Genomic DNA, 17,411 nt, shown 5'->3' on the forward strand with positions numbered 1-17,411 from the left:
TACTTCTGCCAGTGCCTCGTCTCCTACCTTCCAAACTTAACAGAAGCTCTCCTGCGAACCTTGCAGAATGAGCACTCCTGAAAGAAAGGATATTGCGCAGACATGGCTTCGCCACAGCCTGGGGGATGTTTCCAGAATGAGATTTTCACTCTGCAGCGGAGTGTGTGCTGATATGAAACTTCCAGGTATATTGTCTGGACCGAGTTCTTACAACTGATTCACAGTACATTTACTCACTAATGAAGTTTTTTCTCAACAACATGGACCAGTTTAAAATCAACAGCGACATTCATGATTAGAATACCAGAAAAAAGAATGACCTACACTATCCTTTACTTAACCTATCTTTGCCCCAGAAAGAGGTAAAGTATGTTGCTATAAAACTTTTTGATAAATTACCAGATGAAATAAAATGTCTGACAGACAGCAGTAATAGTTTCAAAAACAAATTGAAATCATACCTCCTTAACAACTCCTTCTATACCATAGATTAATTCTTGAATATAAGTAAATTAATCTGGAGATATAATATATGCATTTTGTGCCATTTAAGGGAGTGGGATAGATAATAGAAATATTTAGGTATAACACTGTAATATTAACTAACTAACTTACTCACTCCACACATGTCCTATTGGTCTGTTAACCAGTACAGCTTTTTAAATACTGTCACTATTTTATTTGTAATGTTCTATCATTGAAATGTTTTTCACACTTTTTAAGTTTATTGTTTTGTCTGTTTATATTTATTTTCCTTTACTCGTCTCTTGTCTTGTTTTCTCTCAAAATAAGTGATCTTTTCCTTTTAAATCAATTTCCTTGTTCCGGAATGACCATGATAAGATGTTTCAGTGTGCTTGCGTACTTTATATTAAGCTGATGCCTCGTTTATTTCAAAACATGATGGGGCACATTAGTAAAAGAATAACAAACAAACATTAATAATTAACTTAAAATAGACACATACTTAATAAACTTTTAACAAAAGCCATCGCCTTTCTCGGAAGACTCTTTCTATGGGGTTCCCTGACAGATTATAGCGGGAAATGAATACATGAGGAATTCCCCATGTCTTCATTGTTTTGAACCATGCTTTACTTCAAAAATACGATGCATTATCAGAAATTAACATTGCAAGTTTCCCCACTTTAACTAAATAATCATCTATGATCCTTCTTAACATAGGTTGCACATCAGTTGGTCGTAACGCATACAATTTTACATATTTTGTGAAAAGATCATCCATTGCAAATACATATTTAAAATTTCCTTTTGCTACTGGAAATGACCCTCACGTATCACATGATACGATGCTTAGAGGTTTCCTAGGTATTATTGTATGCAAGACATCTTTAACACAATAATTGATCGACCTTGCCTTTTGACATATCCTCTACCTCTTGAGTATTTCTTGAGCTCTTTCCAGCAAATTTGGATAGAAACGTAGTTGTAATTTCATTACACACTTATGAGCTCTGAAATGTCCCCATCTCACATGTGTGAACCACAATACGGAATCAATACACCTTGAGGGAATCCATATCTTCCACTTATCCTTCTCAGTTTTACAATAAAACAATTCACCTTCTTGCAGTTGCTAATGACTGTTAACTTTATCAGTCATTCCTGTTCTTAAATCACTTATTATTTTTCTACATTTACCATCTACTTTCTGCATTTACCCTATGTGTGAACACATTTCATTAACCTCTTTCCTATATGAAAGTATTCCTAACACCATCACATTAAAATCCATTACTCACTCTTCTTCAACCTCATCAATCCTGGTAGTTGGTAACCTCAACAATGCGTCAGCGACAACATTGTCTCTCCCTTTGACATGCTTAACCTCCTCATTAGTTATGTGATCTACCCATCTAATCGTCAGCATTCTTCTGTAGCATCACATTTCAAAAGCTTCTATTCTCTTCTTGTCCAAACTATTTATCGTCCATGTTTCACTTCCATACATGGCTACACTCCATACAAATACTTTCAGAAACAACATCCTGACAACAAAATCTATACTCAATGTTAACAAATTTCTCTTCTACATTCCATTATCCTCATTTTGCTCTTGTTGATATTCATCTTATATCCTCCTTTCAAGACACTGTACATTCCATTCAGCTGCTCTTCCAAATCCTTTGCTGTCTCTGACAGAATTACAATGCCATCAGTGAACCTTAAACTTTTTATTTCTTCTCCATGGATTTTAATAACTACTCCGAATTTTTCTTTTGTTTCCTTTATTGCTTGCTCCGTATATAGATTGAATAACATTGGGGAGAGGCTACAACCCTATCTCACTCCCTTCCCAACCACTGCTTCCGTTTCATGTCCCTTGGCTCTTATAACTGCTATCTGGTTTCTGTACAAATTGTAAATAGCCTTTTGCTCCCTGTATTTTACCCCTGCCACCTTCAGAATTTGAAAGAGAGTATTCCAGTCAACATTGTCAATAGGTTCCTCTAAGTCTACAAATGCTAGAAATGTAGGTTTACCTTTTCTTAATCTAGCTTCTAAGATAAGTTATAGGGTCAGTGTTGCCTCATGTGTCCAATATTTCTACGGAATCCAAACTGATCTTCCCCAAAGCCGGCTTCTACCAGTTTTTCCATTTGTCTGTAAAGAATTGGCGTTAGTATTTTGCAGCCGTGACTTATTAAAGTCATAGTTCGGTAATTTTCACACCTGTCAACACCTGCTTTCTTTGGGATTGTAATTATTATATTCTTCTTGAAGTCTGACGGTATTTTGCCTGTCTCATACATTTTGATCACCAGATGGTGAGCTGTCCCAAGGCTGTCAGTAGTTCTAATGGAATGTTGTCTACACCCAGGGCCTTGTTTCGACTTAGGTCTTTCAGTGCTCTGTCAAACTCTTCACGCAGTATCATATCTCCCATTTCATCTTCATCTACATCCGCTTCCATTTCCATAATATTGCCCTCAAGTACCTCACCCTTGTATAGACCCTCTATATACTGCTTCCACCTTTTTGCTTTCCCTTCTTTGCTTAGAACTTGGTTTCCATCTGAGCTCTTGATATTCATACAAGTGGTTCTCTTTTCTCCCAAGGTCTCTTTAATTTCCCTGTAGGCAGTATCTATCTTACACCTAGTGAGATAAGCCTCTACATCCTCACATTTGTCCTCTAGCCTTGCCTGCTGAGGCATTTTACACTTGCTGTCGATCTCATTTTTGAGATGTTTGTATTCATTTATTGCATTTTTGTATTTTCTCCTTTCATCAATTAAATTCAGTATTTCTTCTGTTACCCAAGGGTTTCTACTAGCCCTCGTCTTTTTATCTATTTGATCCTCTGCTGCCTTCACTATTTCATCCCTCAGAGCTACCCATTCTTCTTCTACTGTATTTCTTTCCCCCATTCCTGTCAATTGTTCGCTTATGCTCTCCCTGAAACTCTGTACAATCTCTGGTTCTTTCAGCTTATCCAGGTCCCATCTCCTTAAATTCCCACCTTTTTGCAGTTTCTTCTGTTTTAATCTACAGTTCATAACCAATAGATTGTGGTCAGAGTCCACATCTGCCCCTGGAAATGTCTTACAATGTAAAACCTGGTTTCTAAATCTCTGTCTTTCCATTATATAATCTATCTGAAACCTGTCAGTATCTCCAGGTTTCTTCCATGTATACAAACTGCTTTTATGATTCTTGAACCAAGAGTTAGCTATGATTAAGTTATGCTCTGTGCAAAATTCTACCAGGCGGCTTCCTCTTTCATTTCTTACCCCCAATCCATATTCACCTATTACATTTCCTTCTCTTCCTTATCCTACTATCGAATTCCAGTCACCCATGACTTTTAAATTTTCGTCTCCCTTCACTATCTGAATAATTTCTTTTGTCTCATCACACGTTTCTTCTATTTCTTCGTCATCTGCAGAGCTAGTTGGCACATAAACTTGTACTACTGTAGTAGGCGTGGGCTCTGTGTCTATCTTGGTCACAATAATGCGTTCACTATGCTGTTTGTAGTAGCTTACCGGCACTACTATTTTTTTATTCATTATCAAACCTACTCCAGCATTACCCCTATTTGATTTTGTATTTATAACCCTGTAGTCACCTGACAAAAAGTCTTGTTCCTCCTGCCACTGAACTTTGCTAATTCCCACTATATCTAACTTTAATCTCTCCATTTCCCTTTTTAAATTTTCTAACCTACTACTAACGTTCAGTCCAAACGGCATTACTTTAAAATGGTGACTACATCCTAGGTAAATGAATGCCATATATTTTCTTGATTCCTTAGACATTTTAGCCAATACGAGCTTCGTAGGTCATGGGAGGTGAAGGACTTCATCCAGTGAAATTTCTGTAATAGTTATTCTAAATTCTCTGGATGAGTCCTCACAGGATTAATAATCTTATAAATATCACAAGCATCTAAGACTTACTGAATGTCCCCATTTGGCTTAGTCACTGCCAATAATGGGCTTGAGTATTCGGATGTGGAAGTCTCAATAATTGCCCAGTCTATCATCTGTTTTATCTCTTTCTTTACAGCTTCTCTTTTCAACCAAGGGACTGAATACATAGTTTTACAAAAAGTCGAATGAGGGTATGTTTCGGTACAATATTCAAGGTCCTTAATTACACCTGGTATTTTAATTAAATACAGGCAAAAATAATTGCAAGACCTCTCTCAATTCAGTTTGTTGTTGGGATGATAAATATTCCAATTCTCATAGTTTTTCAGCAATGCTCAATACATTGGTCTTAGCATCAGTTTGCCTAACACAATTATTATTCTTGAAATGCAAAGCATTTACAGGAAGAGAATTAATGGTTAGATTCTGGCAATACTTTCATAAAATAATCAAGTGCATTCTAGGGCTACTCCTTGTAGTTCCACTGACACCCATATCTGCTTAATTATGAGCTGTGCTTTCGCGCTAAACGCCCCTGACACTGTGCAGCCTGTTACTGGTAAGGTGAGTATTTTTTGTTGCTGACTAATCATATTCAAGCAACCCATTGTCATCACACTAACCATTGCCCCTGTATCCATCAGTACACTAACTGGTAAATTATTAATCTTTACTACTACAATCGTTTACAAAATATACCCTTTTTCATTCGTTTCATTCTTTGGTTCTTTCATGAGATCTTCCCGAATATCCGGTTCCATATTACAGGGGCTGTGGTCCCCCCCCCCCCCCCCCCCCCCCCCAACCTCCGATCGTATACCTAAGCAAGTAAGAGGTAGGGAGGGGCCAGACCTGTGCGTCATGCGATTGCCCAGCTCCCCCACCACAACCTCGGCCGTTTTCAGCTGCAGTATGTCAGTCGTAGCCGAGCTACGTGTGTGTAAACATGGCCGCTACGCTTGATGCTCCCGCCAAATGTGAGTTACAAAGTGTAATCCGTTTTCTGCAAGCAGAAGGATGTAGTGCTGCGGAAATTCACTGCAGAATGAGCAACGTGTATGGTAACAATGTTTGAGTGATGGTAGTGTTCGGGAATGGTGTCGAAAATTTAGAGAAGGACGAACAGAAGTCCATAATGAAGGTGGACAAGGTCGCAGGTCTGTCGCCACTGTAGGCCTTGTTGAGTGTGTTGATCAGGCAGTGAGATGCAAACAAAGGTTTACAATTAGCAAACTGTCTGATGAATTTCCAGACATATCAAGGTCTGCTTTGTACACAATTGTGACTCAAGATCTTGGCTATCGGAAATTGTGTGCTCGTTGGATCCCAAAAATGCTGAGTACTGACTACAAAATGCAGAGGATGGCGCCAGCATTATCGTTTTTCACGTTATGCCAATGAGGGAAACTTTTTTTGAAGTTGATTGTTACTGGCGATGAAACATGGGCCCTCTATGACAATCCTGAAACAAAGGAACAATCAAAGCAGTGGATGCACACAGCTCTCTCAAGCAAGCCAAGAAAGTTTAAACATTCACTGACAAAAAGAAAAATAATGGCCTCTGTGTTTTGGGACCATAAAGGAGTGCTGCTGGTGGACTTTATGGAGCAAGCTATGATGATAACCAAGGTAGTTTATTGTGAAACTTTACGTCGTCTCCGCGAAACAAACGCAGAGGAATGCTTTCATCTGGCGTTGTTTTTATCCATGACAACACCTGACCACACAGTGTCAACATGACAAAAGACCTCCCCAAAAAGTTTAAATGGGAAGTTTTTGAACATCCACCGCGCAGCCCGGACCTAGCAGCAAGTGATTATCACCTGTTCCGAGAACTGCAGTCATGGTTAGGTGGGCAGCACTTCGCTACTAACGAAGAACTTCAGGATGCCGTTAAGACATAACTGTCCTCACTGGCGGCAACATTCTTCGAGGAAGCCATCAAAAAGCTTGTGTCATGGTATGTCAAGTGCCTCAATCATTTTGGCGATTATGTGGAAAAATAAGTTAAGACTTTACTGTACTTTTGGTAATAAAATTATTATTTTCTGTACTTTTTTCTTTTATTTACAGCCAATCGTAGGTTGAAAAAAAAAAAAAAGAAAAACAGCCCTTGTATATTCAAGAATATTTACTGACTTGTGATGTTTGCCTCCCTCCTCAATACCAGCCACCCGACGAAGGCCTAAAATGACAGGTACTAGTTTGACCACCTGTCATTCAAGTTCCTTGGCTGATCATGTACCTCTACTAAATGAAGTTCATTTCCTGTTGGTGGATATGTATTATCCACAACTACATTTCTCCCATCTGTCAATGGTATGGGTCTGGTACATCCAGAAGATGTTCCTGTAGTATTAGTGTTTGTCCATCCTACATTATTCATCCAATACGTTCCCCAATTTGATTTATTCAGTGGCTCCATAGGAGCCTATGGCCATCGCCGCAACATGGATTGTTTGACGACTGCCGCCCCCCAAACTTTCTTTTCCTATTTGTATTTACAGCGTTCACCCGTTGAAAATGTCCTGCTCCTGGTATTTGGTTATTATTTCCTACAAAATTCCCTTGAGAGTATTTGTAATTCATATTCCAATTTTGATTATTCTTTTGTGCACGATCCACGAATCCACTACTGTTTTTAGAATTATTGTTACTTCTGTTAAAGTCTGGAGAATGACTATTACTTTGATTACCATTATTCCATTGATTGATTCACACATTATTCCTAGAATAATAATTACTATTATTATTTGGCAATTGTCTTGCATCTTCCATCAGCATGTCGATTGAATCGATTACTGACAGAATTCGTTCTGCATCACTGTCGGGTACATGTATAAGTTTCTCTCTGATATTAAAAGGTAATCTGCCTTTTAATATTCTAATAACCTCCCTACTCGAAATCGTTTCGGTCCAATATGTGTCTTGTTGAAATAACGATCAAAATATTGTCTCAATGTTTCTTTCTTTGAATAGCAAAATTCAGGCTGATAAACCTCTTTACGTAATCTCTCTTGTCTACTTATTGACCAATATTTTGCTAGAAATTGCAGGTTTTACTTAACTCAGCAGCCCACAATGCTGCTTCTCCTACAATTTTTGATACTATGAACTGTAGTTTGTCATAGTCTGTCCAACTATGTGGAAATATCCTTTTAAAAGAATTAATAAATACTTTGGGATTAATGTTATTCTTTTCACTTGAAAAAATAGGAAATTGCGTACTTTTGAAAATACTATGTTCTACCTATAATGATAAAATACAACTTCTTTGAACATGGGGATCATCCTCTTCATCCGATTGGGTGTTTACTTCCCATGGTTTACCTGTATACGTGCTATGTTGTACTCGTGGATGTTTTCTCTTGCAGTTAGATTTCATATGGCTACCTATTTGTTCATTTTCCGTCTTGGTATTACTACTTGATTCTATTTTACTTAATGAGCCGCACACTAAATCATTTAGACGACTAATTAATCCCTTTATTTTTTTTGGTAATACGGCAATTATTTTCAGTCAAGGTGTTAACCCTTTCTGATACGACTGCAAACTGTTCAGAAAAATTACTTACACTTTCCTGGATCTTGTCTATATGGTCAATAATTTTAACTTCTTCTTTTTCTTGATAAACTAATCTGGATTCTGTATTATCAGTTTTATTATCAACGTTACCTGCTGTTGAATAAACTTGTCTTCCAAAGCAGCAATCATTTTAGCCTGTTGTTCGGCAAATTTATTTCCGAAGGCCTGTTGTTGATCCCTAAATAGATAGATGCTTGCTGCTCCATTATCCTAGCATTGATGTCAGATAATCTATTTTCTAACATCTCCCGCTGTTCAGAGAATTTAGTATTTAAAGTTGCTTGCTGTTCAGCTACATCAGAAAATTTAGTATTTAAAGTTGCTTGTTATTCAGCCACATCAGAAAATTTAGCATTTAGTATCACTTGTTGTTCAGCTAGCTTAGTGTTTAAATCACCCAACACATTTAGCTTCACTAAGTACATCTGTCTTTCCTGAACTGGTTTGTGCAACATTCATCATGCATTCATTGCCTGCTTTCTCCTTGGGATCAAAATTATCATCATCTAGCTCCATAACCTTACTTTCCATTCCACAACCAGATACACTAGGAGTAATGATTTTGTCCGACTCTGTAAACAATTCTCCTCCTAAGTTAATGATCGTTCTGTTAATTTTCTCATGTTCAGATAATTAATTTAGTTTGTCACCAGATTCTGCAATGTTTTTTGTCAAAATCGCTACGTAATCTCCTACTTCACTTTGACATGATGGAAAATCTTGTTAACTATCATTTACTACAGTTACAATATTCACACGACACTACATTTACTCCTACTTGACACAAGCACAATGAAAATCTCACTATTACCAATATGGTAAAATAATGAAATCTATGGTACCTGAATAATCACTTATTTTGATTAGTGCTTACTGTTTATCATCTATTTGGGGTTGTTGCAGCTTCACCCACATCCCTGCCGGCAGCTTATGTCACTGTCTCGGCTGATGTTCTGCTCTCAAACAGCTCTGTCCGCAGATATCTCTTAGTTGTGAAGCGTTGACCCTCGTGTGGCAGTCGTAGAGGCGGCGAGCTCCGCATGTTGTCTCTGCCATCGTCGTCAATTTGAAGTGCCAAACGGTGTGTAGTCCAGTGTTGTCAGGCTTTGCGCTGTTTGCGAATGATGTGTTGCTTTGCGTCATCGAGCCCCGCATTGTAGGCGCCAACTGATGTGATGTCCCTTCTCTCCTTCTTAACTCGTTGGGAAGAGACGCGACTCGTAACAATGTTCATCACCGTCGGTGTGATGTGGAACAGCATCTGAAACTCTCGTAAGAGCACAACTCCTCGTGTGGTTTAGAAATATTCTGTTATCTGTCTGCAACAGTCTTCTCAGTTTGTGTGAACTGGTAAACTGCAATTGTTTATGTTTATTTTTATGCCCAGTTAGTTCCATGATGAAATAAAATCTTGATTCTTGACTTCATCATTACGGTCATTTTTCACATCATACATAGCGAGAACGAGAATTTGCTGTCTACTATTCCGTTGCTATGTCCAGTTATCAACAATGGTCCGATGTAACTCCAGAGATAACTTATGTTGGAGTAAATTTTTTTTCATTTTTATTTTTTTTTACACCGTAATACTGATTTAAACTAATCACTCTTCACTGTCCATTATTCTTGTATTCACTTAGTCACTTAAAATGTTTAAAGAGTCAATCAACGTGCGTTAATACACATTGTATTGTCCATTTAATGAGTTAGGCGACACGTAAGATTTACCTTTTGATTCAGATTTTATTGTTCTTTCTGTAATTAATTGTTTGTGCCTACAACACACGCACACCAATATGTCATTCAAGATTAACTTCTGTTCAGTTCAGTAATTGTGACACTGGCGACAACGTTTGACTAATCAGCGTACTGGATTTCTTCATGTCTTCGTTTTATAGTGTCCCACTCAAGACTATGATTTGTTTTTCTGTCATTGATCCATGGCTCTGAAGATTTGTAAGTGTTCATCAGTATGAAGGCTAAGTCCGATAAACCAATATCACTCAATTGAAGTCTAACAGTCATCTTACTATACCGTCGTGTTGAGAACGGTAAAGATTAACTTTCATCAGTCGAATGACTGAGCAATACTTCAGTCTCTACCTCATGAATTATCAAACTTCCAAAATTGAAACAATCTAATAGTGTTTGCATCGAGACAACTATCACGAAAGTACTCTAGAGCGACTCAAGAGCAACTAATTAACTGAACATTTCCATATACGAGTTGCATTGTAGTCGCATAGAATTTCCTTTTCGATGTGGCTAAAACTCTCTTCCATGGTAAATGTTGCCTTTGACTGAATTACTTTCTTAGATTTAACCTTCATTCATTTGAGTTTGAATTTATTCTATAGATGTTTGATAAAGAATCTATAATAATCCTTTCCTTTTATATCCCCTTTTTGTATGCTATTCTCAGTATTTGAATAATATAGGTATTAATCAAAATATTACCAGTGTAGATTTTATCGTCAATAGTTGCCGTCACTGTCAAGATGGCTCACTTCCCTACTTTAAGTTTCCACAAAGTTTGTTAATTGGGGTTTTCTGTCCTTGGGGCATTGCACTGTTCCCCCCCCCCCCCCCCCCCCTTGCCCCCCCCCCCCCCCCCCCCGCCCCCAAGAAAAAAGAGTGTAACTACTATAGACATATAGATTAAGAGGAGTTTAAAGGATTTATTATTGGCCAGCTTCTTCTAATCCATTGACAAATATCGTGTCACAACCACTGATGCATATACACTCCTGGAAATGGAAAAAAGAACACATTGACACCGGTGTGTCAGACCCACCATACTTGCTCCGGACACTGCGAGAGGGCTGTACAAGCAATGATCGCACGCACGGCACAGCGGACACACCAGGAACCGCGGTGTTGGCCGTCGAATGGCGCTAGCTGCGCAGAATTTGTGCACCGCCGCCGTCAGTGTCAGCCAGTTTGCCGTGGCATACGGAGCTCCATCGCAGTCTTTAACACTGGTAGCATGCCGCGACAGTGTGGACGTGAACCGTATGTGCAGTTGACGGACTTTGAGCGAGGGCGTATAGTGGGCATGCGGGAGGCCGGGTGGACGTACTGCCGAATTACTCAACACGTGGGGCGTGAGGTCTCCACAGTACATCGATGTTGTCGCCAGTGGTCGGCGGAAGGTGCACGTGCCCGTCGACCTGGGACCGGACCGCAGCGACGCACGGATGCACGCCAAGACCGTAGGATCCTACGCAGTGCCGTAGGGGACCGCACCGCCACTTCCCAGCAAATTAGGGACACTGTTGCTCCTGGGGTATCGGCGAGGACCATTCGCAACCGTCTCCATGAAGCTGGGCTACGGTCCCACACACCGTTAGGCTGTCTTCCGCTCACGCCCCAACATCGTGCAGCCCGCCTCCAGTGGTGTCGCGACAGGCGTGAATGGAGGGACCAATGGAGACGTGTCGTCTTCAGCGATGAGAGTCGCTTCTGCCTTGGTGCCAATGATGGTCGTATGCGTGTTTGGCGCCGTGCAGGTGAGCGCCACAATCAGGACTGCATACGACCGAGGCACACAGGGCCAACACCCGGCATCATGGTGTGGGGAGCGATCTCCTACACTGGCCGTACACCTCTGGTGATCGTCAAGGGGACACTGAATAGTGCACGGTACATCCAAACCGTCATCGAACCCATCGTTCTACCATTCCTAGACCGGCAAGGGAACTTGCTGTTCCAACAGGACAATGCACGTTCGCATGTATCCCGTGCCACCCAACATGCTGTAGAAGGTGTAAGTCAACTACCCTGGCCAGCAAGATCTCCGGATCTGTCCCCCATTGAGCATGTTTGGGACTGGATGAAGCGTCGTCTCACGCGGTCTGCACATCCAGCACGAACGCTGGTCCAACTGAGGCGCCAGGTGGAAATGGCATGGCAAGCCGTTCCACAGGACTACATCCAGCATCTCTATGATCGTCTCCATGGGAGAATAGCAGCCTGCATTGCTGCGAAAGGTGGATATACACTGTACTAGTGCCGACATTGTGCATGCTCTGTTGCCTGTGTCTATGTGCCTGTGGTTCTGTCAGTGTGATCATGTGATGTATCTGACCCCAGGAATGTGTCAATAAAGTTTCCCCTTCCTGGGACAATGAATTCACAGTGTTCTTATTTCAATTTCCAGGAGTGTATTATTAACAGTATTACATAATGTGAAAGTAATATTTTCATTAGTATCTTTTAGAAGGAACATTGACATGTTTGTTCTTTCTTGAACATGAGCTACATAAGTTTTGTTTTTTGGCATGTTCCACATCCTCAAGTATTTCTTCAGCATGGGTATGTAGAATGAACAATGTATCTTATCTACTCTAATCATTTATCATAGAAACTACTTTTTTCAAATTTATCTACCTTTTATGATTCAGTACATCTTATTTCAGGCTGTATGTTTTTGTTACTTTTAAGATACATGAAACAACAAGAGAAACCTTTGTTTTATTAATGTGAATTTTAAGTTTGCAGTTCCTCATGGATGAAATGGATGAGAAACGTAAAAGGCCACCTCTGTTTGAAGTATCACTAGAGTTGCAGGAACCAGACCTTGTATTTGTTCCTTCACTGGATGTAAATGACCCTAAAAGCTTCTATTCTCTTATCCAGAGCATTATAAATGACATTACATACATGGCTACTATTATTCCTCGTGTAGCTCCGAACCCTGGACAAATTGATTATAAGGTATATTTGAAATTTAATGATAAAGAACTGTCATATTTAAAGTTATTATTACTTGCATTAACAAACAATTTCTGATATACTTGTTGTCATTATATTCCAAATTAGGAAGAAATGGAGTCAAATGCAGACTTAATTGAAATGAAAGAAGAAACACTGACACGTGTTCAGCAAGTAATAGAGCAAGTAAGTGGCAAAATAATAAAAAACTTTGGTGTTATTTATTTCCTTATAAATGTAACTAATGCCTGTATGCCTGTAGAATGTCAATGGTTATGGTGTGGTGGATACACTGGTTCCTGTCAGATCAGGAAATTAAGCACCGGTAGGGCATGGTCAGTACTTGAATAGGTGATTGTCTTAATAAATGGTGTGCTGTTGACAATTGTCCCTTCACCTTTACTGCAGAGGGGACAGGATGGGTGGTGATGTGAAGTTCCTGATTGCCAGTCTTTGTGCCAATGTCCTGGATTCAAATTCCAAACTTCTCCATAGGGTCTCATGAAGTGAGGGCAGGTGATACTGTTGATGGTGATATGTCCATTGGATGGGTATGTTGAGTTCAGGGTCCCCTTTTGGTGTGCATCGGAAAGAGTAGCCTATGTGCTGGCAGTAGGTTTCAATTTTCCTTTCTGTCATCATCTCCAACATGAACATGGCACGACACTACACACACACACACACACACACACACACACACACACACACACACACACCATTAGTCATTTTCACTTCACAGATACACCTCCTCAATCAACTCTCATACTTCATGCAGGGAAGGTGCCTATGGGCATGAAGGATATGGGAAATCTTTCCAATTAGATGCTGAACCTGCCCTTTTGCTATAAGACTTTTACTTTTTACCTGTAGACTACATTTGTGTATTATTCTATAAATGTTCAGTATTATGTGTTTCATATGGTGAAATTTATGTGTAATTTCAATCATATGTTGTTAAATTAACTCTTTAACATAATATCCTGGCCGATTTCTGTAGTATGAAAGAAACACATCTAAATGCTGGTTATGACTACGAGCACCAAAATACTGGTTATGACTATGACTGTGGAAAAACCAGAATAGTAGAGGGTTGAAACTTTTGATATGTGGTGTCACAGAAGGCTGATAACAATTATGTGGACTGATAAGATAATAAACGAGGGAAAACATTCACCAAAATAATGGACAGGATAGTACGAAATGTGTTGAGACATCAAGGAATAGCTTTCATGGTGCTACATGCAATAAATCAATACAATACAACAGTGCCTTGTTTCATTTCTTTTACGAAGCGCTGTGCAAATTCTGCAAGGTTGTGCCGAAAATTTCTTTCTTCCACTCCCCACGATAGTCTGAATACTATGTTCTTGTGGATCCTTAGCAGGTGCTCATTTGTAGGTTGGATTGCTTCAGTTTCCTCAACAGTTGCTGCACCAACTTGTTGATCACTTGTTCAGGCTCTTCTTGTATGTATTTGTATATCTGGATTTAGGTTTCTGTACACTTTGTATGTGTTAAACAAAGCACAATTTATTAGAAACAAAGGTACTTTATTTGCCCCTTATTGGTTTTCCACACTATCCCACAATACGGAAGATATTGATCTTCTTTGTCCACACCTTTCATAAATTTATTGTACATGTATCACACTATGTTTTGGTTTCTGTGTGGTTTCATCTTGTTGAGTTACTTTGCCCCAACCCCTTTCGCAACCGTGGACCCATCGTGAATTGTCGTTATCATTCTCACCTCCCATTCATCTTTCCATACCTGCAGCAAAATGTCACGTTGTCTTTGAAATGCAGTGTCACCATTCTCTAGAGATTTGTGTTCTGTTTGTAGATGCTGAGGGAGACCTTTCTTGATTCATGTTATGCACAAACTCTTGTTTTACTTTCTATAAATGTTTTGGCAATAGCTGTACTGTTGTAATAATTGTCTCAATAAACATAGTGCCACATGCCAAGGTGAGGTGAAAGTACAAAGAGAATAGTGTCTTGAAGCTTTTTTCGTTCTCCAGTGTATGTTTCTAAATTTGAGAGGTATCCACTTAAACTTTTGCAAACCATAAGAACAAGCAAACAACTTTTGATACGTTTTCCAGGATTATATGGCCGGAAACTATTGATCTCACTGGGAAGGGTTTCTACACCTGGAATTCCTTTAAATGTTCCTAAAATAATGGTCTTATCCTTCTTCAGCCAACTTTCACTGTTAGAAGGTTTGTCATCTAAATCACTCACAATTATCTCACTTTGGTTGATTATAGCTGTGTTTTACTCTTCTTCACTTCCATTTCCACTATCAGTAACATAATCTAAATCACTTGGCACATCACAACAATTCTTTGCAAACATTTCAGCAAGAACCTCATCAACTGTTTTAGCACCGTACTGCACAAGGCAACACCTACAGTATTGAATGTTTTGTGACACTGATTGTTGGTGGTAAAACAAAAGATAAAAATAAGTTCATACTGATGTTTACATCTACATCTACATTTATACTCCGCAAGCCACCCAACTGTGTGTGGCGGAGGGCACTTTACATGCCACTGTCATTACCTCCCTTTCCTGTTCCAGTCTCGTATGGTTCGCGGGAAGAACGACTATCTGAAAGCCTCCGTGCGCGCTCTAATCTCTCTAATTTAACATTTGTGATCTCCTCAGGAGGTATAAGTAGGGGGAAGCAATATATTCAATACCTCATCCAGAAATGCACCCTCTCAAAACCTGGCGAGCAAGCTACACCGCGATGCAGAGCGCCTCTCTTGCAGAGTCTGCCACTTGAGTTTGTTAAACATCTCCGTAACGCTAGCACGGTTTCCAAACAACCCTGAGACAAAACGCGCCGGTCTTCTTTGGACCTTCTCTATCTCCTCAGTCAACCCGATCTGGTACGGATCCCACACTGATGAGCAATACTCAAGTATAGGTCGAACAAGTGTTTTGTAAGCCACCTCCTTTGTTGATGGAGTACATTTTCTAAGGACTCTCCCAATGAATCTCAGCCTGGTACCCGCCTTACCAACAATTAATTTTATATGATCATTCCACTTCAAATCGTTCCACACTCATACTCCCAGGTATTTTACAGAAGTAACTGCTACCAGTGTTTGTTCCGCTATCATATAATCATACAATAAAGTATGTATTCGCAATACATTACATTTGTCTATGTTAAGGGTCAGTTGCCACTCCCTGCATCAAGTGCCTATCCGCTGCAGATCTTCTTGCATTTCGCTACAATTTTCTAATGCTGCAACTTCTCTGGGACTCTCCCAATGGACCTCAGCCTGGTACCCGCCTTACCAACAATTAATTTTATATGATCATTCCACTTCAAATTGTTCCGCACTCATACTCCCAGGTATTTTACAGAAGTAACTGCTACCAGTGTTTGTTCCGCTATCATATAATCATACAATAAAGTATGTATTCGCAATACATTACATTTGTCTATGTTAAGGGTCAGTTGCCACTCCCTGCATCAAGTGCCTATCCGCTGCAGATCTTCTTGCATTTCGCTACAATTTTCTAATGCTGCAACTTCTCTGGGACTCTCCCAATGAATCTCAGCCTGGTACCCGCCTTACCAACAATTAATTTTATATGATCATTCCACTTCAAATCGTTCCGCACTCATACTCCCAGGTATTTTACAGAAGTAACTGCTACCAGTGTTTGTTCCGCTATCATATAATCATACAATAAAGTATGTATTCGCAATACATTACATTTGTCTATGTTAAGGGTCAGTTGCCACTCCCTGCATCAAGTGCCTATCCGCTGCAGATCTTCTTGCATTTCGCTACAATTTTCTAATGCTGCAACTTCTCTGTATACTACAGCATCATCCGCGAAAAGCTGCATGGAACTTCCGACACTGTCTACTAGGTCATTTATATATATTGTGCACTGATCCCTCAATTCATGTATAAACTTAATGTTAAGTTGAAATAGTTACTGTCATGAGCAACAGGTTTCAGAAAAGCGCCCAGAATGGAAAATGCAAATTTATTTTATCTGTCCCCAACAGTTGAATGTGGAAATACATAAATCTGCATGAGCCATACATGATGTGTTAACCTTCATACATGCCACTAGATAAATATTGATAACATTGGTAAAAAGTGCCAATTTGAAAAGCTTATGCACAAGTTAGCAAAAATTCATTGCTAAATGAGGTATTTTGACAGTCAACAGAAAAAAACAGTATTCCAGAAAGTTCATTAGTTTTCAAGGCACATTTTGACATGTTTGAAGCTGTTTAACAATAGGAAAATTTCACCTACTTAAAAAAATTAACATACTTTGGTCCTAATATGAATTAAGAACAGATTTTTTTACATACTTGGAGACTCTATAGAAGTCCATACTACATGCAAATATCAGAGCTCTTTATATGATTTTGGCAAGAAATAGAGACTTCAAAGCAATTTTCTGTTGCCATGGGGAGCAGTGGTAGTTGGTACTTGTTGGTACAATGTTGCAGCTGTGGACCTTAAATCTCAGATGACAACTAATAGTGAGAACCATAGAGAGCAAAAACTGCAGGGAAATAGAGATTGGAACACATGAGTACATTCAGTGTTTTAAGTGCTACTCCGACTTGGAAAAATTGTTGCAGGAGAAGAAATTATTGTAAGCTACATCAAAGAGCTCAGAAAACTGATCTGGGGAGGAGGAGTATAAATTAGGTTGCTGTTGGAGAAAG

At 39.4% G+C, this 17,411-nt stretch overlaps 1 protein-coding gene across 1 annotated transcript in view; it reads left to right on the forward strand.

The window, feature by feature from the left end:
- The window catches only part of LOC126335984 (dynein beta chain, ciliary-like), a 782,187-nt gene that overhangs the window by 253,812 nt on the left and 510,964 nt on the right, over positions 1-17,411 (forward strand). The window contains exons 18-19 of the mRNA XM_049999461.1: positions 12,476-12,698; positions 12,804-12,881. Coding sequence (XP_049855418.1) covers positions 12,476-12,698; positions 12,804-12,881 — 301 coding nt within the window. The remainder of the gene's footprint in view (positions 1-12,475; positions 12,699-12,803; positions 12,882-17,411) is intronic.

The sequence above is a fragment of the Schistocerca gregaria genome, chromosome 2 (genome assembly GCF_023897955.1).
Source record: "Schistocerca gregaria isolate iqSchGreg1 chromosome 2, iqSchGreg1.2, whole genome shotgun sequence".
Lineage (NCBI taxonomy): Eukaryota > Metazoa > Arthropoda > Insecta > Orthoptera > Acrididae > Schistocerca > Schistocerca gregaria.